The sequence below is a fragment of the Callithrix jacchus genome, chromosome 8 (assembly GCF_049354715.1).
Source record: "Callithrix jacchus isolate 240 chromosome 8, calJac240_pri, whole genome shotgun sequence".
Taxonomy (NCBI): domain Eukaryota; kingdom Metazoa; phylum Chordata; class Mammalia; order Primates; family Cebidae; genus Callithrix; species Callithrix jacchus.
The window spans coordinates 30,246,967-30,271,450 of NC_133509.1; the positions used below are offsets into that span (position 1 = coordinate 30,246,967).

A 24,484-nucleotide genomic window follows, 5' to 3' on the forward strand; every position below is an offset into this window, starting at 1 on the left:
TCGAGCCGCGCCGCGCCGCGCGTTCGCTCTGCGTTCCCGCTCACTCCGGATGTCTTCTCTGGAGGTGCGTCCGAGCCATGGCCACTGCCAATCCCTGGGACCCGGCATCTGCGCCTAACGGCGCTGGGCTAGTGCTTGGCCACTTCGTAGCTTCGGGGATGGTCACTCAGGTGCGTGGAGGCGGCGGTGGCGTCATCAAGGGGTTGCCCACGGTAGCGACAGATTACCGCTGTGAGGTGGCGCTTCTGGCTGCGGGAGTGGTGAGGGTGCTGGTTGGGGACTGTACTAGAGTAATAGAGCCCCTTCCAGGCAACAGCCACGACCGTTCTGCCGTGGGTTCTTGGAAAGCGGGGATTCTGACAGGGTGTTTAGGGTAGACTGTGTTTTGAGTGTCTGGAGGGTAAATTTGTCCCAAGCCGGTTTGTGGGAGATTAGACTGCTGTTACTGACCTTTCTTACCCCTAGACTGTAGTGTAAGGCGAGGTTGGAAAATGCGGGTAGTTCTGCCCCTTGCGGAAAAAGCATTCCCAACAACGCTCGTTTGTGGAAAGTGTTGAATCGTATTTGGGGAGGGAGGTGCTAGGTAGAGAAGAGGGCCAGAAGCTCTTTTTTGGCTTCTTTAAAGGCAAAAAAGAAAAAAAAAGTATTGGCAAAAAAGACCTTGGAATGTGAATAAAGGAAGAGATTAATTTTGAGGAGAGAAAAGAGACATTGACCTTACGAGTCATAGAGTGGCAGTTTTAGGTTGAGCAAGAAGAGCATGTCCAGGGGAAAGGAGCCAACGGAGGGAGAAATTGAACATGTGAAGAAATAATGGAAATGCAAGTAACAGAAGGGCATAGGGAAAGTGGGATCAAGGGCATTGAGAAAAATGGGGTAATAAATTTTGATATAATAGAGGAAGCTGAGTAATTTCACTAAAAACAAAACAGAAAAGTTAAACTGATCTGTGAAAATTAGCACTATATTTGCCGGCGTGGTGGCATGCACCTGTGGTCCCCGCTACTCTGGAGGCTGACATAGGAGGATGGCTTGAGCTCAGGAGATCCAGGTTGCAGTATGACGCAGTCGGGCCACTGTCCTCAGCCTGAGCAACAAAGTGAGACCCTGTCTTTAAAAAAAAAATAGTAAGGCCGGCGCGGTGGCTCACGCCTGTAATCCTAGCACTTTGGGAGGCCGAGGCCGGCGGATCACAAAGTCAAGAGATCGAGACCATCCTGGCCAACATGGTGAAACCCCGTCTCTACTAAAAAATACAAAAATTAGCTGGGCGTGGTGGCACGTGCCTGTAGTCCCAGCTACTCGGGAGGCTGAGGCAGGAGAATTGCTTGAATCCGGAGGCGGAGGTTGCAGTGAGCCGAGATTGTGCCACTGCACTCCAGCCTGGCGCCTGGCGTCAGAGTGAGACTCTGTTTCAAAAAAAAAAAATAGTTCTACAAACATGATGGAAGATATATGGAAAATATGTAACTTTTTATAGTTAGAAGAACATTAGAGACTCTAATACTTTACAGTCTTTTTTAATTTAAGAAACTAAGGCTTAAACAACCAAGAAACTTGCTCATGGTCACTAGACTGTTGAAGGAGAATTAATCTTGACACATTGTATCCCCTCTCAAGATGAACTGTTACAAGAGGCTGTGATACTGTCTTGAAAGATTTTAAGCTTCTGTTAAATACCCAATAGCTGAGTGATGGGGGAGATTCAAGTGGTCCCAGCTGACCAATTTTCCCAGGGGTGACCACAGCACTCCACAGTTTAATCCTTCCTCCTTTCTCTCCTGTGGGTTTTTTTGTTTTTGTTTATGTTTTGTTTTTTTCTTTTGAGATGGAATCTTGCTCCAGGCTGGAGTGCAATGGTGCAATCTTTGCTTACTGCACCTTCTGCCTCCCAGGTTCAAGCGATTCTCGTGTCTCAGCCTCCCGAGAAGCTGGACTACAGGCGCCTGCCACCACACCCGCTAATTTTCATATTTTTAATAGAGATAGGGTTTTGCCATGTTGGCCAGGCTAGTCTCGAATTCCTGAGTGCAGGTGATCCACCCATGTAGGCCTCCCAAAGTATTGGGATTACAGGTGTGAGCCACTGCACCTGTCCTTTGTCTTCTCATCAGGTTACCTAGTACTCTCACTCATATTGTCCAGTTCTCCTATCACTAAAGAGTTTGGCAAACTCATACTAGGAAACATTTTTGAAGGCTCATGCCTGTAATCCCAGCACTTTGGGAGGCCGAGGCAAATGGATCATCTGAGGTCAGGAGTTCAAGATCAGCCTGGACAACATGTCAAAACCCAGTCTCTACTAAAGATATAAAAATTATCCTGGTGTAGTGGTAGGCACCTGTAATCCCAGCTACTTGGGAAGCTGAGGCAGGAGAATTGCTTGAGTCCTGGAGGTGGAGGCTGCAGTGAGCAAAGATCGTGCCACTGTACTCCAGCCTGAGTGACACAGTGAGACCATGTCTCAAACGAAAACAAACCCAACTTATGGTACTTAGTATCCTTCTAAAGAGCATTGGTAGGAAATATAAATGCCTAAACCAAAGGAGTGAGGCACTGGTGAGAGAATTTTAGGCATTGATGGGCGTGAACTGTTTTTTGGGGGTGGTGGTTGTTTTGGGGAGTATCTACTATCTCAACATTAGACAGTTACTGGTTTTACATACAGTTAAGACATGCCGCTCTATAGCTCCTTTATATGGTCTGACAGCATTACTACACAGCTAGTCCCAGTGAGGGAGCTACTTAAAGACTTGTAGGTTGGTTTTACTTCAAGCAAACTTTGTACATAAAAACCTTTATCTTTTTTTGTTTGTTTGTTTTGTTTTCTGAGACAGAGTCTTGCTCTGTCGCCCAGACTGGAGTACAGTGGTGTGATCTTGGCTCACTGCAACCTCAACCTCCTGGGTTTAAGCTATTCTCCTACCCTCAGCTTCCTGATAGGGGGCACCACTATGCCCGGCTAATTTTTTTTGTATTGTTAGTAGAGATGGGGTTTCACCATATTGGTCAGGCTGGTCTCAAACTCTGACCTCAAATGATCCACTCTGCCTCTGCCTCCCAAAGTGCTAGGATTGCAGGCGTGAGCCATCACGCCCCAGCCAAAAACCTTTTCCTATTAGGATTTAGCATTGATTCTTTCAAAATGATTTGTCACATCTTCCCTTTAAACAGCCCATCCCTTTAGTGCACTTTATTTTTTGTGCATTAAAAATTAAGACTGTTGACTTTCTGCTGGCAAGGATTTTTTAAAAATTGAGTGACTCCTAAAATTGTGATTTGATACAGTTTCTAGAAATCATAGCTTGTTTGAACTTCGTTTTTTTTCAGTCCATTAAAGAGTGATTTGGCGAAAGAAAGGTAGGGCTCTCTATGGGATAATGGGGTATTGCTTTAGTTTATTCCCCTAGGGACTGCTTTTGTGGCCTTACATTCTAGATATGTATCTGGCAAATGTGAGTGAGTCTTGGAGTCTTGACCAAAGCTTCATCATTGCTTATTGGCAATTAATAAGATAAGGATCTGGACCTACCAAAAAAATCCACAGCATCTACTAATTCTATTTTCTTAACCTGTGTTCTACCCTCCTCTGCACTTCCCCTTCCATTTGAGAGCCTCTGCTCTTAACTTCTCTGCTATACTGCCTCCCTTTTAATGTCCCTCAGCTAGAATTCAGTATAAAAAGGAAGGGATAGGAAAAAGAAGAAAGGGTGCCCACAGATGACAAATTTATATGTAAATATGGTATACAGTGTTATCAGGATTTTGTTTGTTTTGAGACGGAGTTCCCCTCTTGTTGCCCAGCCTGGAGTGCAATGGCGTTATCTTGGCTCACTGCAACTTCCACCTCTCAGGTTCAAGCCATTCTTCTGTAGCAGCCTCTTGAGTAGCTGGGATTACAGGCACACACCACCACACCTGGGTAATTTTTTATTTTTCATTTTTAGTTGAGACATGGTTTCACCATGTTGGCCAGAATGGTCTCAAACTCCTGACCTCAGGTGATCTGCCTACCTTGGCCTCCCAAAGTGCTGGGATTATAGGTGTGAGCCACCACGCCTGGCTGTTACCAGGATTTTTATATTAAGTGTAAAGGTTCTGGATTTCAGCTGCTTCTTGTGCCTAGCAACAGAAGAAACAGAAATACCATGAATTTCTTGGGATCCTTTCATTTTCAGGTTTCTTTTGCCCTCTGTGGCATGTAATAGCAATACATAATAACAGTAGCTAAAGGAAAAGACTTTTCTGTATTTCCCAATGCCTGATGCTTTTTTCTTTTCTTTTTTTTAAAAATGTGTTAGTAAGTCTCAATCCTCAAATAGTTATAATTTCTATTTATTATAGAAAATAAGCAGGGCCGGGCGTGGTGGCTCAAGCCTGTAATCCCAGCACTTTGGGAGGCCAAGGCGGATGGATCACGAGGTCAAGAGATCGAGACCATCCTGGTCAACATGGTGAAACCCCGTCTCTACTAAAAATACAAAAAAAAATTAGCTGGGCATGGTGGCATGTGCCTGTAATCCCAGCTACTCGGGAGGCTGAGGCAGGAGAATTGCCTGAACCTGGGAGGTGGAGGTTGCAGTGAGCCGAGATCGCGCCATTGCACTCCAGCCTGGGTAATGAGCGAAACTCCGTCTCAAAAAAAAAAAAAGAAAAGAAGCCTTAGCCTCCTAAAGTACAGGGATTACGGTTGTGAGCCACTGCACCTGACCCTCTTTCTTTCTTTTCTCCTTTCTGGCTATCTGCTTCTTAATCATTCTTATTTTTCTTCTGGTTTCTCTTGCATGTTCTTAGCCAAGCACCCTTACTCTATTGTTGAACCTGTTTATTAGTTAGCGAAATATACAACCAAGATTAGTGTATAAGCATGGAGAGGGGAAGATATACTAGGGAACAAATTGATTACAATGTGATAAATTGTAGAAAGTGTTTTATTTTCATTGACCTTCTAACTGAGAGGTGACAGAAAGAAAAAAGGGCCAGGCCGATATGATGGAAAGGCAGTGGATTAGATGTGTTCTCATTTCCACCCTGGCACACATTGGCAGTGTGAAGTTGGAGTAATACTTTCTCGATTCTCAGTTTTGCCATCAGTAAAATATCTTGTGTTATCTACGTCAGTGAATGGCATAACTCTGTCCACTCACCTGAGGCAGAATCCTTGGAGTATTAACTCGATTTTATCTCTTACTCCCCATCAACTGAGATTTCTCAATTTCATCTTTTCAACAACTCCTGTCTTTTCTTCCTTTCCTTTTTAACTGCTGCTGACCTAGTCTACATACTTATCCTCACCTAGAATACTGTAGCAGCCACCTGTTTAAATATCGAATCTCTCCAGTCCATTTCTCCACTAGTGATTTTTTGTTTGTTTACGTTGGCTAGTTACCAGGGTTTTCTTTCTTTTTTTATTATGGTAAAATACATATAACATAAAATTTACCATTTTAACTATCTTAAAATGTACAATTCAATGGCATTTACTATACTCAATATTGTGCAACTATTTTCAAAAACATTTTTATCACTCCAAATGGAACACCTGCACTATTCCCAATTCTCTCTTCCCTCTTCATTAGTGTTTTATTTTGTTTCTTTTGTGGGTACATATATGTATATTTGAGACAGAGTCTTGCTCTGTCACCCAGGCTGGAGTGCAGTAGTGGGCTTTCGGCTCACTGCAGCCTCAGCCTTCTGGGCTCAAATGATCATCCCACCTCAGCCTCCCTGGTGGCTGGTACCACAGGCATATGTCATCATGCTTGGCTAATTTTTATGTTTTTAGTAGAGATAAGGTTTTGCCATGTTGGCAAGGCCAGTCTCCAACTCCTGATCTCAGGTGATCGACCTCCCTTAGTCTCCCAAAGTGTTGGGGTTACAGATGTGAGCCATCATGCCCAACCAGTTTTATTTTTCATACTATGCCAGTTAAATATCCCCTGCTTTCCTGCCACCGCTGAGACAGAGTCTTGCTTTGTCACCCAGGCTGGTGTTGCAATAGCATGATCACAGCTTTCTGCAGCCTCAACCTCCCAGTCTCAAGCAATCTTCCCACCCCAGCCTCCCAAGTATCTAGAACTACAGGCACACATCACCATGCCTGGCTAGCTTTTGGATTTTTTGTAGGGATAGGGTTTCACCGTGTTGCCCAGGCTGGTCTTGAACTCCTGGACTCAAGTAATCTGCCTGCCTTGGCCTCCCAAAGTGCTGAGATTACAGGTGTGAGCCACCATGCCCAGCCAGTTTTATTTTTCATACTACCCTAGTTAATGGCTTCCATTAGTTTTCTTTTTTTTGAGACAGAATCTCACTCTGTCACCCCTTTTACTCTCAGCAAACTTTATATCTTTTTTAAAAAAGATTAAAAACCTTTATTTTTCTTTTCTGAGACAGAGTCTTGCTCTATCACCCAGGCTGGAGTGCAAAGGCACGATTTTGGCTCACTGCAACCTCTGCCTCCTGGGTTCAAGCGATTCTCCTGCCTCAGCCTCCCAACTAACTGGGACTACAGGTGTGTGCCACCACACCCGGCTGATTTTTGTATTTTTAGTAGAGATGGGGTTTCACCATGTTGTCCAGGCCAGTCTCCAACTCCTGATCTCAGGTGATCCGCCCATCTTAGCCTCCCAGAGTGCCAGGATTATAGGCGTGAGCCACTGCACCCAGCCAGTTTTATTTTTCTTTTGTATTTTTTTATTTTTTAACACGGAGTTTCGCTCTTGTTACCAAGGCTGGAGTGCAATGGCGCGATCTCTGCTCACTGCAACCTCCGCCTCCTGGGTTCAGGCAATTCTCCTGCCTCAGCCTCCTGAGTAGCTGGGATTACAGGCACGCGCCACCATGCCCAGCTAATTTTTTGTATTTTTAGTTGAGACAGGGTTTCACCATGTTGACCAGGATGGTCTCGATCTGTTGACCTCGTGATCCACCCGCCTTGGCCTCCCAAAGTGCTGGGATTACAGGCTTGAGCCACCGCGCCCGGCCACCAGTTTTATTTTTCATACTGCCCCAGTTAAATCTCCTTCAATCTCCACACCTGCTGAGACATGGTCTTGCTCTATCACCCAGGCTGGTGTTGCAGTGGCATGATCGTAGCTCACTGCAGCCTCAACCTCCCAGGCTCAAGCGATCTTCCCACTCCAGCCTCCTGAGTAGCTGGTACTACAGGCACACGTCATCACGCCTGGCTAATTTTGAAATTTTTGTAGAGACAGGGTCTCCCTATGTTGTGCAAGCTGGTCCCAAACTCCTGGGCTTAAGCAGTTCTGCTTCGGTGTCCCAGAGTGCTGGGATTACAGGCGTGAGCCATCATACCAGCCTGTATTTCTAAATAAGTATTATGATTGTGTTACTTCTCCACCAGAAAATTTTCACTTGCTCCCATTTTCTGCAGTTTTATTGTTCAGCATAGCACTCAGGATCATCTATGATTATGTGGAGACTATGTTTTCAGCTATATCTGACCCCTCTTTTCACATATATGCTAATACTGGTGGTTATTGAACATTTATGATGTTTTTCATCTTTCTACCTAGAATGCCTTTTTCTTCCCATCCATTATGAGCCTTGTGAGGGTATAGAACTTGTTTCACTCATATTTGAATATTTCATTGCCTAACTCAGTAAGTGTTTATAAAATTGATTATTTTTGGACAGTAAACTTTTGCTATGAAGAGTCAGATAGTAAATATGGATTTGTGGGCTATATGGTTGCAGCTACACAACTAGGTGGTTGTATAAAAGCAGCCAGAGATAGTATGCAAATGAATGAGAAAAGTTTTATGTTCCAATAAAACTTTATTTCTGGACCATGAAATTTGAATTTCATATCATTTTCTTTTCTTTCTTTCTTTTTTTTTTTTTTGAGATGGAGTTTCTTGCTCTGTCACCAGGCTGGGGTATAATGGCACAATCTTGGCCCACTGCACCCTGTAAATTCTGGGTTCAAGCAATTCTCCTGCCTCAGCCTTTCGAGTAGCTGGGATTACAGGTGGCCGCCACCATGCCTGACTAATTTTTTATGTTTTCAGTAGAGACAGAGTTTCACCATGTTGGCCAGGCAGGTCTTGAACTCCTGACCTCAGGTAATCCACCCTCCTTGGCCTCCCAAAGTTGGGATTACAGGCGTGAGCCACTGTGCCCAGCTTTTTTTTTTTTTTTTTGTGAGACAGGGTCTTACTCTGTCACCCAGACTGGAGTACAGTGGTGATCTCAACTCACCACAAACTTTGCCTCCCAGGCTCCAGCAATTCTCCTGCCGCAGCCTCCTGAGTAGCTGGGATTATAGGTGTGCACCACTACTGCCTGGCTAATTTTTATATTTTTAGTAGAGACAAGGTTTCACTGTATTGACCAGGCTGGTCTTGAACTCCTGATCTCAAATGATCCATCCATCTCAGCCTCCCAAAGTTCAGCCTGTTACAAAATATTCTTTGTCTTTGATTTTCTTTTTCCCAACAATTTGAAAATATAAAAACCATGCGTGGCTCACAGGCTGTACAAAAACAGGTAATGAACTACATTTATTTCATGGACTATAGTTTTCCAATCCTTGGCCTATCTGATGTCTAAACTTCTTTGGGCTGGCTGTAGTGGCCAACATGGTAAAACCCCATCCCTACCAAAAATACAAAAAAAATTAGCTGGGAGTTGTGGTGGGTACCTGTCATCCCACTTACTTGGGAAGCTGAGGCAGAAGAATCAGTTGAACACAGGAGCTGGAGGTTGCAGTAAGCCGAGATCATGCCATTGCACTCTAGTCTGGGCGACAAGAGCAAAACTCAGTCTCAAAGAAAAAAAGAGTTCTTTACTGTGCTAGCATTTTAGAAAACAAGATGATACAGGAAATTATAGATGAAGTCTAGGGATGCACAAAATAATACTCACTTCTGAGATAATATGCAACGTAACCTGCAGTATAACAGAGACTCATGGAATGAAGGGATAAAAAAGAAGGGGTAACCTTTTTAGAAGAATAATTATACCTGGACACAAACATTCCTTTATCTGAAAGATGAGAATGTTAACATACACAACTGTGAATGACTTGTAGCCAGTTGGGGTCATTTAACAAATCAGATAAATGATTGAATGAAGGGAAAAACTGTTTGATTTCAGAGAGACTGGGCCTGAGTGATTTGGAAAGATGGAGGTGATTCTTCAACAACTGTAGCCTTAGAATCCTCTGATAAACTATCAGTAATGCAAATCTGTTTTGTATGGCACCTTAGGAAATAATACAAAGTGAGTGTGTTGTTTGTTTCTCTCTCACAGCAGGAGTGCTGTGGCGTGATCCCAGCTCACTGCAACCTCCACCTCTTGGGTTCAAGTGATTCTCCTGCCTCCTACTCCAGCCTCCTGAGTAGCTGGGACTATGGGTGTGTGCCAGTACGCCTGGCTAATTTTTTGTATTTTTAATAGAGATGGAGTTCACCATGTTAGCCAGGATGGTCTCCATCTCCTGACCTCATGATCCACCCACTTTGGCCTCCCAAAGTGCTGGATTGCAGGCATGAGCCACCGTGCCCAGCCTTTCTTACTTTTAAAAAATGTGAGCAAGTGGTTTGTGATAGTGAAGGTTCTCAAACAGGAATTACACATTGCTACTGTTTTACTTTGTACTTCATGTTCAGAGGCAGTGTTGAACATAATATATTCTTGTATTTCAGACTATGGGCCTGCTATTCCTATGTACCAAAACTCTTTGTGACATACTGCTACTTTCCTTTTTCATTTACCAATAGGAGATGTTAAACACATCTAAGAAAACAGCTTCTTGTTTTGTGAACTTCTCCAGATTACAGCAGATCACAAATATTCAAGCTGAAATCTACCAGGTAAATCATGTTGAACTTTTCACTTTCTATGTCTAGTATAGGAAAACAAAAGCAAAAACTGGCCATGTGTAGAGGCTTACATCTGTAATCCTCGCACTTTTGGTGGCCAAGCTGGGATGATTGCTTGAACCCAGGAATTTGATACCAGTGTGGGCAAAATAGGGAGATCTCATCTGAAAAAATTTAAAAAGTAAGCAGACATGGTGGCACAAACCTGTAGTCCCAGCTACTTGGGAGGCTGAGTTGTGAGGATCACTTGAGCCTGAGATGTTGAGGCTGCATTTAGCCATGTTTGCACCACTGCACTCCAGCCTGGGTGACAGAGGGAGACCCTATATCAGAAATAAAAAAAACTTTATTGGTTCTAACAGCAATTCCTTTGAACTTAGAACAGTGTCTAGCACATAACTAGGTAGCTACATGTTTACTTAATAATAGTAGTAACAGTAGTAGTAGTAATAACAGTAGCGGTAGCAGGGCAAGAACAGCAAAATAAAAACTTCAGTAAGTCCCCTGGACTATTTTTTTTTTTTTTTTTTTTTTGATACAGTCTTGCTCTCACCCAGACTGGAGTAAGGTGGTGTGATTTCAGCTCACTATAATCTCTACATCCCAGGTTCAAGGGATCCTCATGCTTCAGCTACCCAAGTAGCTGGGATTGCAGGGCCCAGCTAATTTTTGTATTTTTAGTAGAGATGGGGTTTTGCCATGTTGGTCAGGCTGGTCTCAAATTCCTGGTCTCAGGTGATCCACCCACCTTGGCCTCTCAGAGTGGTGGAATTACATGTGTGAGCCACTGTACCCATCCGTCCCTGGGCCCTTATAACAAATTATACTTCCATCCTACTTAAGGAATATACTTAAAGCATAGTCCTAGGTTAAACTATCCATTTTTGCCAAAGTTTAAGGCTGAAGTTTAACTTCAGGATACTTTCTGAGTGAGCTAAATGTTACTTTTGTTCCTTATGTAGAAAAACCTGGAAATTGAACTCCTGAAACTAGAAAAAGATACAGCAGATGTTGTTCATCCTTTCTTTTTGGGTAAGTGGTCTGGTTAGGTGGATAATCACTTGAATTTCAACTTTTTCTTGGATTACTGTAAATAAGTACCAGTCAAATTATGATACACCATCATTCTTCCAGGTGTTGTCCCAAAGCTAACAAAGTCTTCTGTTTCTGTGCTGAAATAGAAGTTCTGTTGACTTGAGTAGTACAGATAGCATAAAAAGTGACCAAACTGGCTTCTCAAAGTCAGGAGAACTTGAAAGACAAAGTCTGAGGAACGGAAAGCAAAGCACACTGCCATGTGTGTACCTACGCAACTGTCTTGCATGCTCTGCTCATGTACCCCAAAACCTAAAATCCAATAAAAAATTAAAAAAAAAAAAAAAGTCTGAGGAACTTTTCAGATTAAAGGAGACTAAAGGGGCATGACCTAAAGCACTATATGATCATGGATTCAATTTTTTTTTTTAATGTGTTGGGGTCTTCTTACATTGCCTGGGATGGTCTTGAATGGCTCAAGCAATCCTCCCAACTCAGCCTCCCAAGTAGCTGGGATCACAGGTGCATACCACCACAGCTGGGAATGTATTGAATATTTGATGAGAAAATTTTCTTGTGTCCAGGTGTGGAGATTCATGCCTGTAAACCCAGGACTTTGGGAGGCCAAGGTGGGTGGATTACTTGAGCTTGGGAGTTCAAGACCAGTCTGGGCCACATGGTGAAAACCCATCTCTACAAAAAAGTACAAAAATTAGCCAGGCATTGTAGCTTGTGCCTATAGTACCAGTTACATGAAAGGCTGAGGCAGGAGGATTGCTTGAGCCTGGGAGGTTGAGGCTGCAGTGAGCTGTGATTGTAGCACAGCATTCCAGCTTGGGTGACAGAGTGAGATCCTGTCTCAAAAAAAATCAAGAAATTTTTTTTTTGCCATAAAGGACATTATTGGGATACTTAGAGATTTTTAAATATGGGCTGTATTAAGTGTTGGTAGTATTGTATCAATGTTAAATTTTTTGAATTTGATAATGTGCTGTAGTTACATAGCAGAATATTCCTGTTCTTGGGAAATACATGCAAACATTTTACAGGTAAAAAATATCATGCTGTATGCAGCCTACTCTCAAATGGGTCAGCAAAAATTAAGAGAAAGAGAAAGAGTGTATGTGTGTATATATATATAGAGAGAAAGATAGAAATAAAATGTAGCCAAATGTTAACAGTCGATGAATATAGGTAAAATGTATATGGGAGTTTTTGAAAGTTTTCTGCAAATCTGAATTTTTTTTTAAGTAAAAATTTTAAAGAAAGATCAATTGGCAGCCATTAACTGAATGGGGAAAATAATGAGATAATCAGAAATAGCTTGTAAGATGACTTTTTTTTTTTTTTTTTAAAGAGTATTGCTCTGTTACCCATGCGGGAATACAGGTCACTAACTTCCACACCTGGATTCAACTGATTCTCTCAAGTAGCTAGTACTACTGGCATATGCCACCATGCCCAGCTAAAAAAAAAAAAAATTTTTTTTCCATTTTTTTGTAGAGATGAGGTCTTGCTATGTTGCCCAGGCTGGTCCAAACTCCTGGCCTCAATCCTCCTGCTTCAGTCTCCCAAAGCACTGCAAATACAGGTATGAGCTAGCGCACCAGCTAAGGTGACTTTTTTTCTATGGTCTGTTATAGACTACCAGAGTCAGGGATAGGAAAAAATATGTTGTGTGAAGAATGTAGCTCTGGCTATAAGAACTGAATAAGAGGTAGAGATGAGAAACACAGAAAGAATTTAGCATTAGATATAGTTACCACTAGGAAAAGAGGTAGTAGAAATATATTAGACGAACAAAAACCAACTAAGAGGAAGTTGTTGAAAATGAAATTGGTATTAAAGTTAGCAAAGAGGAAACATTTAGGAGGGTAATGATGGGATAAATTTTTGACATTGGTAGTGTCAAACCAAGGCAAAGAAGAAATTATTGGTGATTCTGTTATCTGTCCTATTGCTAACTGTAATTACTATTTTTAATTTGTATAGCTCAGAAGTGTCATACTCTGCAAAGCATGAATAATCATTTGGAAGCAGTGCTGAAAGAGAAGAGATCCCTTAGGCAAAGACTGTTGAAACCCATGTGCCAGGAGAACTTACCTATTGAAGCTGTTTATCACAGGTTAGACTGAAAAGTAGACATTAACAGTTACACCTGTTTTCTGAGTTTAGTTTTTGTTTAGCACTTACTTTGTAGCAGAATTCATAAGACAATTAGTGATTGTATTTGGCTTTTTTTGTTTGTTTTTTTGAGACAGAATATCTTGCTCTGTCACCCAGGCTGGAGTGCAGTGGCACAATCTCGGCTCACTTCAACCTCTGCCTCCCAGGTTCAAGCACCCCCCCTGCTCCAGCCTCCTGCATAGCTGGGACTACAGTTGCACACCACACCCGGCTAATTTTTAGTAGAGATGGGCTTTTACCATGTTGGCCAGTCTGGTCTCGAACTCTTGACCTCGTGATCCACCCACCTCTGCCTCCCAGAGTGCTAGGATTACAGGCATGAGCCACTGCACCCAGCATGATTGTATTTGTTAACATTAGTGTTGATATATTATACCAGAAAGAAAATCTTTGCTTTTAAACAATTATACCTATGGCAAAAACAAAGAACTTCCTTTTCACCATTGGAAATTATAAATTATGACTTTAATGAAAGAAATTAGATCCATAACATGTAACAATAAAAATTGTTTGTATGTGAAGTAAATTCATTGTTGAGTTAATGTTGCCCATATGTAAAAATTCTGTTGAGGGTGTTTAACTCGGGCAGATGAAAACACGTCAACTAAGGGAGGAAAAAAAGCTGAATTCTTTTCTCGTCTCTACTGTTGATAGGCCTCAAAGCCTTGAGCAAATTATTTAAATTTTTGCCTTCGTTTCCCAGTAAATAGAATGGAGATGACTTCTATTGACCTCTTCCTCACAGAGTGTTACAAGTATCAAATTGAAGATATAGGTTATTTCTAATGATAAATACCAGCCTGGGCACCATGGCGAGACTCCATTTCTACAAAAAAAAAAAAAAAAAAAATCATCTGCTCATGATGGCTCACACCTGTATTCTTAGCTACCTGAGAGGCTGAGCTGGGAGGATGACCTGAGCCCAGGAGGTCAAGTCTGCAGTGAGCTGTGATCGCACCAGCCTGGATGACAGAGCGAGACCCTATCTCAAATAAATAAATAAGCAAGCATTTGGGAATCTGATTGTTAACTTTCTCAACCAGTGCCTCACTAGCTTAAACAAACCAGTATCTTCTCTTAAGTGTCAGATTTTTTATTTTGTAGGAAAATAATAGATATACAAAAACTTAGTCTTCAAAACAAAAAACAAACACGGCTGGGCACAGTGGCTCACGCCTGTAATCCCAACACTTTGGGAGACTTGAGGCGGGCAGATCACTTGAGGCCAGGAGTTCAAGACCAGCCTGGCCAACATGGCGAAACTCCATCTCTACCAAAAAAATACATAATATGCTGGGCATGGTGGCACATGCCTGTAATCCCAGCTACTGGGGAGGCAGAGGCAGAAGAATCACTTGAACCTGGGAGGTGGAGGTTGCTGTGAGCTGAAATCACGCCACTGCACTCCAGCTTGAGAGACAAGGTGAAAAAACCCTCTCTTGTGACTATATTCAGTATCTATTCAGTACATTATCATTACCCTTGATGTATATATTGTACTACATCTCAGAACTGGGCAATGATTTGAAAGCATTTTGCAAATGCAGAGATTCAAAGTAGCTATATGTAGGTTTTTTCAATGAAATACATTTATCCTTACTGTCTTCATTCTTCACAGAAAATGAGTAGGTTGAAATGGAATGAGGCTGGGTGCCATGGCTCATGGCTGTAATTCCAGTAGTTTGGGAGGCCAAGGTGGGTGAATCACTTGAGACTAGGAGTTCAAGACCAGCCTGGCCAAGATGACGAAACCCTGTTTCTTCTAAAAATATAAAAATTAGCTGGGCATCGTGATGCATGCCTGTAATCTCAGTTACTCAGGAGGCTGAGGCACAAGAATCTCTTGAACCCAGGAGACGGAGGTTACAGTGAGCCCAGACTGTGGCACTGCACTCCAGCCTGGGTGACAGAGTGAGACTCTGTCTGAAAAACAAAAACAGAAAACAAGAAATGGAATGAGGAATGGGGTTTTATCTAGGGAAATTTCTTATATGAGAAAATGATTAAGATTAATATTGAGGTTTTTCCAACATTAAGTTGGGTTCCAGATATGGTTACTGTTGTCTCTTTCCATTTTTTTATTTGACAAGTTATATGACAAGTTAAGTTGCTTAAAGTGAAAGAGAAGGACCTTTTTTTAATCACTACTATTTCCATGAATACAGGAAGGTTGTTATTGGCTCATTAGGTTGATTGTAAATCTTTACTTTCTTTTTTTTTTCTTCTTTATACTCATCAAGCACAGACCTACATTCTAAATTGTAATTCTCATCTCAAATTAAAAGTCCTGATGAAAAGAAAAGGAATACAAAACAAACTTTAAAAATGTTAACTTTTTTCTCTCTCTTTCAGATATATGGTACATTTACTGGAGTTTGCTGTGACTTTCATTGAGAGATTAGAAACCCACCTTGAAACAATTAGAAATATTCCTCATTTAGCTGCAAATCTAAAGAAAATGGTGAGTATTAATATAGCTGTCTTTAGTTATTTTATGCTAGAATCTCAGAGCGTGCTCTTTTAGTTTAGCTTTTTGATAGCTAATATTATGAGCTAGTTTTTTTGTTTGTTTGTTTGTTTTTGTTTTTTGAGACAGAGTCTTGCTCTATTGCCTAGGCTGGAGTGCAGTGGCACGATGGGCTCACTGCCATCTCCACCTCCTGGGTTTAAGTAATTAGGGAAAAGTAGCTGGGATTACAGGTGCCTGCCACCATGCCCAGCTAATTTTTTAGTAGAGATGGGGTTTCAGCATCTTGGCCAGGCTGATCTTGAACTCCTGGCCTCATGATCCATTTGCTTCGGCCTCCCAGATTGCTGGGATTAAAGTTGTGAGCCACTGGAGCTAGTTATTTTTTAAACCAAGGAGTGTTTTCTTGGCTGGAGTGGTGGCTCACATCTGTAATCCCAGCACTTTGGGAGGCCGAGGCAGGTGGATCACCTAAGGTCAGAAGTTTGAGGCTAGCCTGGCCAACATGGCAAAACTCTGTCTCTACTGAAAATACAAAAATTAGCCAGGTATGGTGATGCATGCCTGTAATCTCAGCTACTTGGGAGGCTGAAGAAGGAGAATTGCTGGAACTTGGGAGGCAGAGGTTGCAATGGGCCAAGATCCTGCTACTGCAGTCCATCCTGGGCAAGATTCTGTCTCAAAAAAAAGAAGAAGAAAAAAAAAGGAAGTGTTTTCTTATTTATTTATTTAGAGCTTGGATTTAACATATTCTTTTTTACAAAATTTTTCCCATTTTCAATTCTTTTATTCCAACATTTAATAAATATGTGTTACCTTCACTGTGCCATGGCTATGTTATATGTATTGTGAAAGAGATATGACCAATCCCTGCCTTGAAATTGTCAATGTTTGGTGAGACAGCTATAAAATATATATTTTCTACTCTATAGGATTGTATTTGCATAATAAATACAGCAAAGAATTATAAAGAAATGCTATTTAGGGGTCCAAAGTGGCTCCCGCCGGAGGTCATGGCACTCGCAAAGGTGAGGTCATCAGTTCAAGGCTAACCTCATAAGCTCAAACTGATTGGCAAAAAAAAAAAAAAAAAAAAGAAATGCTATTTATCCAGCATAGAAGAGGGAGGTATTACTTCTGATTTAGGAGGATTGGGAGTAGGATAGGGGTAGGAAGACTTAAATAAAGATTTTTTGTTTTGTTTTTCTCATTATTTCCAGGTCTCTTGGCATTTTGATTGGTTTTGTTTTTTTAAATAGAGATGAGTTCTATGTTGCCAATGCTGATTTCTAACTCCTAAGTTCAAGTGAGGCACCCCCCTCAGCCTCTAAAAGTGCTGAGATCACAGGCATAAGCCACCACGTACGGATTCAATAAAGTTTTATTTAGGTGTTAGCAGTAAGCCAATTTTTTTTCCCTGAGCTACAGTTTTATTCTTGTTGCCCAGGCTGGAGTGCAGTGGCACAATCTCAGCTCACTGCAACCTCCGCCACTTGGGTTCAAGCGATTCTCCTGCGTCAGTCTCTCAAGTAGCTGGGATTACAGGTGCCTGCAACCACACCTGGCTAATATTTTGTATTTTTAGTGGAGACAGAGGGTTTATCACTTTGGCCAGGCTGGTCTCGAACTCCTGACTTCAGGTGATCAACCTACCTCAGCCTCCCAAAGTGCTGGGTTTACAGGTGTGAGCCACCATGCCTGGCCAACGTAAGCTGACTCTTAAAGAATAGGTGAAAATCAGACATGAGTCAGAAAGAATAGTTTGGCCAAAAGGAACAATTGGGGAAAGACATATAAGTCAAAGAACCCAGGTAGTATGGTGCCTTAATCATGGAGAAAATATTGGGAAGAGTAGTCTGAGCCTTGCTACTCTTAAGTATGGGCAGAAAGTATCTGCATCACCTGCAAACTTCTTAGAAATACAGAACTGCAGACATCATTCACACTAGGGCTTCAGAATCAGAATCTACGGTTTAACAAGTTCCTCAGGTGATTCCTGTGCACATTAAAGGTTAATCAGCTCTGGGTTAGAAGACTAGGCAGAGAAACCTGGAGACTAATTACAGTGATTCAGTTAAAAGATTTAAAGTATAAAAATACGGAAGATAAGCTTTGCACAGTGGCAGTATCATAAGCCAATGAGGTTTATCCAAGGCGCGATTATTGCTAATTGAAAACTTTTCCCAATACCCCGCCATGACAACTTGCAATACAGTCAACACTGGCAATTTTATACAAATTGTTTAGATTTTGGAGGTCAAATTTTTAGAACTTGGCTATGAATTGGACAAGGGACACATTAAAGGTAATGAAGTTTCTAGTTGGGTGACTTGAAGGTGAGTAGGATTAGTGTGGGTTAAAGAAGTTAGTAAGTTTATTTTTTGACACATCTAGCATATGTAGTAAATGGTCAATTATTGTTGAACTGTAGTTAAATTGTGTTTGAGATGTTGAAGGTACAACCAGATGGAGATTACCAGTAGTCTTAAACGTGGGCCTGAATTTTAGGAAGGATGTTGCATTTAGCCATGTAAATTGAGAGTCATCTGCATTGAGTGATTATTGATGACAGAAGAGGTGAACTCACAAAGAGTAGGTTTGTACTGTAAGAAGTGGGAAAACACAATTTTAAGGAGCTTTTGAAGTAAGGGGCTGGAAAAAGATCAGGTGTTAACCTTTGGTATCAATTATTCATGATATAATGAATTAATAACAGACATAATTTCTCCTATTTCCCTTTTCAAATGTTACAGAGCAAGGCTTTAGCAAAGATGGATATTTTGGTGACTGAGACAGAAGAATTGGCAGAGAATATACTCAAGTGGCGTAAACAACAAAAGGAAGTTTGCTCTTATATCCCCAAAATATTAGCTGAAGAAAATTATCTTTATACACATGATATTATAATGCCTCCTTTTCCTTTTACTTCTAATGTTCATGTCCAAACTGTTAATGCCAAGTAATCATCAACTTCATTTTTGCTTAATTATGAGTAGTCATATGAAGTCTATTTTGAATTGACTATATAACATGGTTATTAATAGTCTTTGCTGCTAGTAATACTGAAAGAACCTGCTTTATATTAGAGTATCAAGATCTCAGGTTCATTAAGACCAAACTGACTTTTCTTTTGTTTTTCATATATTTTCATTCTACTTTTCAGTACAACTAGAGAAGATTAAAAAATAGCCATGACAATTTATTAACATAAGTGAATTAACCATTTCTCAGGCAGAAAATTCTCTATTATGTCTGTTTTAAAAAATGTGTGTTTATAGCAGGGTGTGATGGCTCACACCTGCAATCCTAATAAGTTGGGAGACTGAGGTGGACAGATGGCTTGAACCCTGGAGTTCAAGTCCAACCGGGGTAACGTGATGAAATCCCATATCTACAAAATATACAAAAAATTAGCCGAGCATGGTGGTGCATGCCAGTAGTCCCAGCTATTCGGGAGGCTGAGGTAGGAGGATCACCTAAGCCTGGGAGTGCATGGTTGCAATGAGAATGATCACACCACTACAGTATAGCCTAGGTAACACAGAAAGACCCCCATTTCAAAAAAAAAAAAAAATGTGTTTCTGGCCAGGGTCATTGGCTTACACCTGTAATCCCAGCACTTAGGGAGGCCAAGGTGGGTGGATCACCTGAGGTCAGGAGTTTGAGATCAGCCTAGCCAACGTGGTGAAACACCATCTCTACTAAAGATACAAAATTTAGGCCAGGCGTGGTGGCTCATGCCTGTAATCCCAGCACATTGGGAGGCCAGCCCAGGTGGGTGGATCACCTGAGGTCAGGAGTTCGAGACCAACCTGGACAACATGGTGAAACCCTGTCTACTAAAAATACAAAAAAATCAGCCGGGCATGGTGGTGGATGCCTGTAATCCCAGCTACTTGGGAGGCTGAGGCAGAAGAATTGCTAGAATCTGGGAGGCAGAGGTTGCAGTGAGCTGAGATGGCACCACTGCACTCCAGCCTGGGCAGCAGAGCAAGACTCAGTCTTCAAAAAAATAAAAAATTAATACAAAGCACAAGAATTACCTGGGCGTGGTGGCATGCAACTGCAATCTCAGCTACTCAGAAAGCTGAGGCAGGAAAATCACTTGAACCTGGGTGATGAAGATTTCAGTGAGCCCAGATTGCACCACTGCACTCCAGCGTGGGCAACAAAGTGAGACTCTGTCTCAAAAAACAAACAAAAAACAGGTGTTTCTGAATTAGAATGGTCTTCTTGAATCTAAAAATGTCTATGGTGATTGTTCCTGTGGGAGTGTCACTAAGTATGCAGAAAAGAGTAACAGCCAGCCTGACTTATCCTTTGAAAGGCCTTATTGATTATAAGGTTCATCCTTGGCTGTTGCATCTGGGAACTTAGATATCAAAAGATGTCTTAGTCTTTTCTGCTCTCATAACACAATTACACAGACTAGGTAGTTTATAATGAACAGAAGTTTATTAGGTTCACAGGTGTGCACACTAGGCAGTCCAAGAACATGGTACCAGCATCTAGCGTGGGTCTTGCCATGACAAAAGGCATCACATGGCAAGTGAGCACGAGAAAGATATATGGGGCTAAATTTAGCCTTTTATCCTGAGCCCACTCCTGAGATAGCAACACTAATTCATTAATGACGGCCAAGCCCTCCTTACCTAATCACCTTTTAAAGGTCTCTTAACACTTTTACAATGTCAATTTAATTTACAGCACTTTAGTTCGGGTGACATATTTAAACCTTAGCAGGAGGGCTTCACTCACTAAAAAGAGTGGCTCATGGTAACTAAGCTGTTTGTACAATGTGGTTTGTGCTGAACACCTGCTTTCCTCCTGGGAGTCTACAGTTTTGGTACATGGTAGGTAGAAGGTACCTAAGTGACCAGCCCCCAATAAAAACCCTGGGCACTCTCTCTCTAACAAGCTTCCCTGGTAAACAACATTTCTTACGTGTTGTTACAATTCAGTTGCTGGTGAAATGAAACAACACATATGTGTGACTCCACGGTTAGAGGACTCTGGGAGCTTGTGCCTGGTGTCCCCCAGACTTTGCCTCTGTACCTTTCTCTTTCCTGTTTCGCTTCATATGCTTTTGCTGTAATAAATCATAGATGCATGATGCTATGCTGAGTCCTGTGAATTCTACCTGGAAATCATGAGATCTGGAGGTAGTCTTGGAGATCCTGGCACACTAAGCAGAGTTCCTGACTGTTTACTGGCAGCTGCAGGAATAGGCAAAGAAGAAACTGCAAAGAAAAAGGCACATTGTGGTAACTTTGGAGGTTTATCTTTCAGATATTTTACCTATCTGAGGTTACTGTGTATATAATAGAGTGTGATATACTAACAACTGCCTCAGGATATACTCATTTTTTATCAGTATTGTAACTATCCCTGGCTTATTTTACTTTTAGAGTTGGGGTTTTGTTTTGCTTTAAAATGAGTACATCAGTTTTGTTTTTATCTTTTTTTCTTTTTTCTAAGACAGGATCTCACCTGTCACCCAGACTGCTGGAGTGTGGTATGGCCTAATCTCGGCTCACAGCAGGCTTGACCTCTCAGGCTCAAGTGATCCTTCTACCGCAGCCTCCCAAGTAGCTGGGACTATAGGCACACGCCACCATGCCTGGCTGATTTTTGAATTTTCTGTAGAGACGGGATTTCGCTGTGTTGTCAAGGCTGGTCTCGAACTCCTAGTTTGAAACAATCCTCCCACCTCAGCCTCCCAAAGTGCTGGGAGTACAGGTGTGAGCCACCATGCCTGGTCTCATCACACCCCTTGACACAAGAAGACTTCAACAATGATGAGTAAAGTGGTTGTTTATAAGGAAGCAGGCGGATTACCAAAATAAATCCTGCTAAAACACCAGGTATCATGTTTTAAAGCCTACTTTGCTAATTTTACCTGATAGGGTAAGAGTGGTCGTAATATCATGAACATTACATAGACACTTCCGTAAAGCCTTTGGTTATATTTCATCAAAAACCTGTTCATACCCCACTTTGGTTTTAAAACATCTTACTGTGCTTCTTCTTCATGTTATTTCCTATATTCATTTGTATGTGTGTATATCACAAATACTGATATGCCTGGTTATTTTTGTTTTCCATTATATCTTTTTCAAAATGTAAAAATAAACCTGTAATTTCTAACTAAAATTCTGTAGCCCCAGTCTGAATCTAAAGTGATAGAATGATCTGATGCACTCTGTAGCTTATACAGTATAGGCATGCAGGCAATCTGAATCAAAAGAGCTTGAGGTAAGTTAAGCCTGAGGTCTACTTCAAAGGAAAAAGTTAATTTAATACCCTTCCAGAGTCAATCAGTGCTGATTAATTTTTCTTTAATTATTTTTCTTTAACTTTTATATAGGTAGATACTAAAAACAAAAAATTAGCTTTGTGTGTCTTTTTTTTTTTTTTTTGAGATGGTCTTGCTCTTACCCAAGCTGGAGTGCAGTGGCACAATCACAGCTCACTGCATTCTCAACCTCCTGGGCTCAGTAGATCCCTACATCTCAGCCTCCCAAGTAGCTGGGAATACAACTGTGCCCCACCACACCCAGCTAATTAAACATTTTTTTTTGTAGAGATGGGGTCTTGCCATGTTGCCCAGGCTGTTCTTGAACTCCTGGGTTCAAGTGATCTTAGCCTCCCAAAGTGCTGGGATTATGGGTGTGAGCCCCTTGCATCCAGCCTACCTACTTACACTAGGAGAGGTGTGTGAAATTTGAAAATTTACTGCCAGCATAATAGAGATGCCAGTTTGTGAAGACCATTCTGAAGGAATTGAGATGCTGCTAGTTTTCCTAGCATTTCTCTTATTTTATTTCTTTCTCTGTGTAACTACCAGTCTGACCCCTATTATATCCTCTGAAACCTTCAATGAAGTCAGGAAGATAGTCTGAGGAATAGCAGAACCTAAAAGATTTCTTGACATGCAAAATCTATAATAGAGTTGAGATTTTAATAAGACTGTCATTAGTGTATTGTGGGATTTCTTCACATATCAGTAAAACACATGAATTTACATGAAAGATTTATCCCACAGTCTGGGGAATCCTCTAATTGAGTTTACTGAAAAAATTATACGTTTGACTCCTGAGCAACTTTTCTCCAATAACTATGCTACAGATAGCCATAAGCAAACAGTAGCAACAGACTCTCCTGAAGGACTTACAGAAAATAAAGAGCAAGATTCTGTAGATGAGAAAATTACTTTCCCTTCTGACATTAATCCTCAAGTTTTCTATGAACTACCAGAAGTAGTACAAAAGGAACTGCTGGCAAAGTGGAAGAGAACAGGATCAGATTTCCACATTGGACATAAATAAGCATATTCAGCAAAAAGTTCTGAAAAGCAAGGGAATACCATTATTTTTGGATTAGTGGTTTATTAAGCTCTTCTATATTAAACACTAATAAATATTCAATAATGGAGTAAACTGTTCCAGATAAAGCAGGAATAGTTACAGGAAGTAAATTCTGGCACAAAGCATAAAAATATTTATAACAAAAAATGTAAAATGCTATCTTCTATGTCTAAAGCCATTTTATGTTGCTTTTCAATAAAAAGAATATCATGGTCGTCAACAACAACAAAAAACTTTGAAGCACACAGGAATATGCAATTTTTAAAAATAAATATATTGGAAATTTGGAACTTCGTGAGTTGAAAAATTCACAGATGAACTGTGGCCTACAGATAACAAAAAAATTAAAGGGTATGAATGCATAAAATATATGTAAATACTAGTCTTTTATCATTTACTACCACAAAATACACAAATCTATTAAAAGTTAAACTTTATGAAAACATACAGACTACATGTAAACAAATTTAAAATGCAGTATTAAAGCATAACTATAAAGTTAACTAATACATACTGTACTACTGTAATAATTTTGTAATTGCCTCCTGTTGCTGTTTTAGTGAGTGAAGTGTTGCCAGTATCTGCTTAAAACCCTGTGATGCTAATCATCCAAGTAGTTCCTCTCTTCAGTAGACTGTATCACAATAAAAAGTGATCTCTTGAGGTTCTCAAGTGTTTTTTACCATATTCAGTGCAATACCATGAGCCTTGAATAATATCAGGGGACCAGTATAAAGTGCCAGTAGTGATGCTGCACATGCTCCCAAGAAGTAGAGAAAGTCATGACATTACAAGAAGAAGTTGAATTGCTTGATTTGTACTGTAGATTGAAGTCTGCAGCTGTGGTTGCATACATTACAAGATAAATGAATTCATTGTAAAATTAAAAAAAATTGTGCAGCCATTACCACAGCTAAACCGGCAAGCACAAAAACTGTGCACTTTTTGTGAAATATGTTGTTAATAGTTTAATTTTCGTAGAGACAAGGTCCCACCATTTTGTCCAGGCTGGTCTCAAACTACTGAGCTCAAGCAATCCTCCTACCCCGGCCTCCCAAAGTGCTGGGATTACAGGTGTGAGCCACTGTGCCCGGCCCTGAAATATCTTTTTATCTTGTATTGAAAATGCAGCTTTTGGCCAGGCATGGTGGCTCACGCCTGTAATCCCAAAACTTTGGGAGGCCAAGGTGGGTGGATCACCTAAGGTCAGGAGTTCAAGACCAGCCTAGCCAACATGGTGAAACCCCATCTCTACTAAAAATATAAAAATTAGCTGGGCATCATGGTGCACACCTGTAATCTGAGCTACTCGGGAGGCTCCAAGCAGAAGAATTGCTTGAACCCAGGAGGCAGAGGTTGCAGTGAGTCGAGATCATGCCACTGCACTTCAGCCTGGGCAACAGAGCAAAACTCCATCTGAAAAAAAAAAAGGGAAAGAAAGAAAATGCAGCTTTTACGTGGGTACAGGATTGCTGTAAGAAAAACATACCTTGCCAGGTGCAGTCTGAAGCCTGTAATCCCAGCACTTTGGCAGGCTGAGGCAGACAGATGACCTGAGGTCAGGAGTTTGAGACCAGTCTGGC

At 41.2% G+C, this 24,484-nt stretch overlaps 1 protein-coding gene and 1 non-coding gene across 10 annotated transcripts; both read left to right on the forward strand.

Moving 5' to 3' along the window:
- The first annotated feature begins 19 nt into the window (after positions 1-19).
- On the forward strand, positions 20-23,564 carry HAUS2 (HAUS augmin like complex subunit 2). Of its 9 annotated transcripts, none has more exons than XM_035262005.3 (6): positions 20-170; positions 9,669-9,836; positions 10,808-10,877; positions 12,873-13,005; positions 15,420-15,528; positions 18,288-23,564. In XM_035262005.3, exons 2-6 carry the CDS (start codon positions 9,747-9,749, stop codon positions 18,495-18,497), a joined length of 612 nt encoding a protein of 203 aa, XP_035117896.1. In that variant the 5' UTR covers positions 20-170; positions 9,669-9,746; the 3' UTR covers positions 18,498-23,564. The 9 variants fall into 9 exon arrangements, with proteins under 9 accessions (XP_035117896.1, XP_002763999.1, XP_078190192.1 ...); XM_002763953.6 differs by having other exon boundaries at positions 9,744-9,836; XM_078334066.1 differs by lacking the exon at positions 9,669-9,836 and adding an exon at positions 12,384-12,471 and having other exon boundaries at positions 18,288-21,687.
- On the forward strand, positions 17,643-17,784 carry LOC118145209 (U4 spliceosomal RNA). The gene has a single exon (XR_004730340.1). It is a non-coding gene; the product is annotated as a U4 spliceosomal RNA (small nuclear RNA).
- Positions 23,565-24,484: the final 920 nt, after the last annotated feature.

What these genes read in the sequence shown, in the direction of transcription:
- HAUS2 (XM_002763953.6), top strand. Translation starts at nt 78, where the DNA reads ATGGCCACTGCCAATCCCTGGGACCCGGCATCTGCGCCTAACGGCGCT. An exon ending in TTCAAGCTGAAATCTACCAG is followed by an intron (nt 9,837 to 10,807) that starts GTAAATCATGTT and finishes TTCCTTATGTAG; the next exon opens with AAAAACCTGGAAATTGAACT. An exon ending in CTGCAAATCTAAAGAAAATG is followed by an intron (nt 15,529 to 18,287) that starts GTGAGTATTAAT and finishes CAAATGTTACAG; the next exon opens with AGCAAGGCTTTAGCAAAGAT.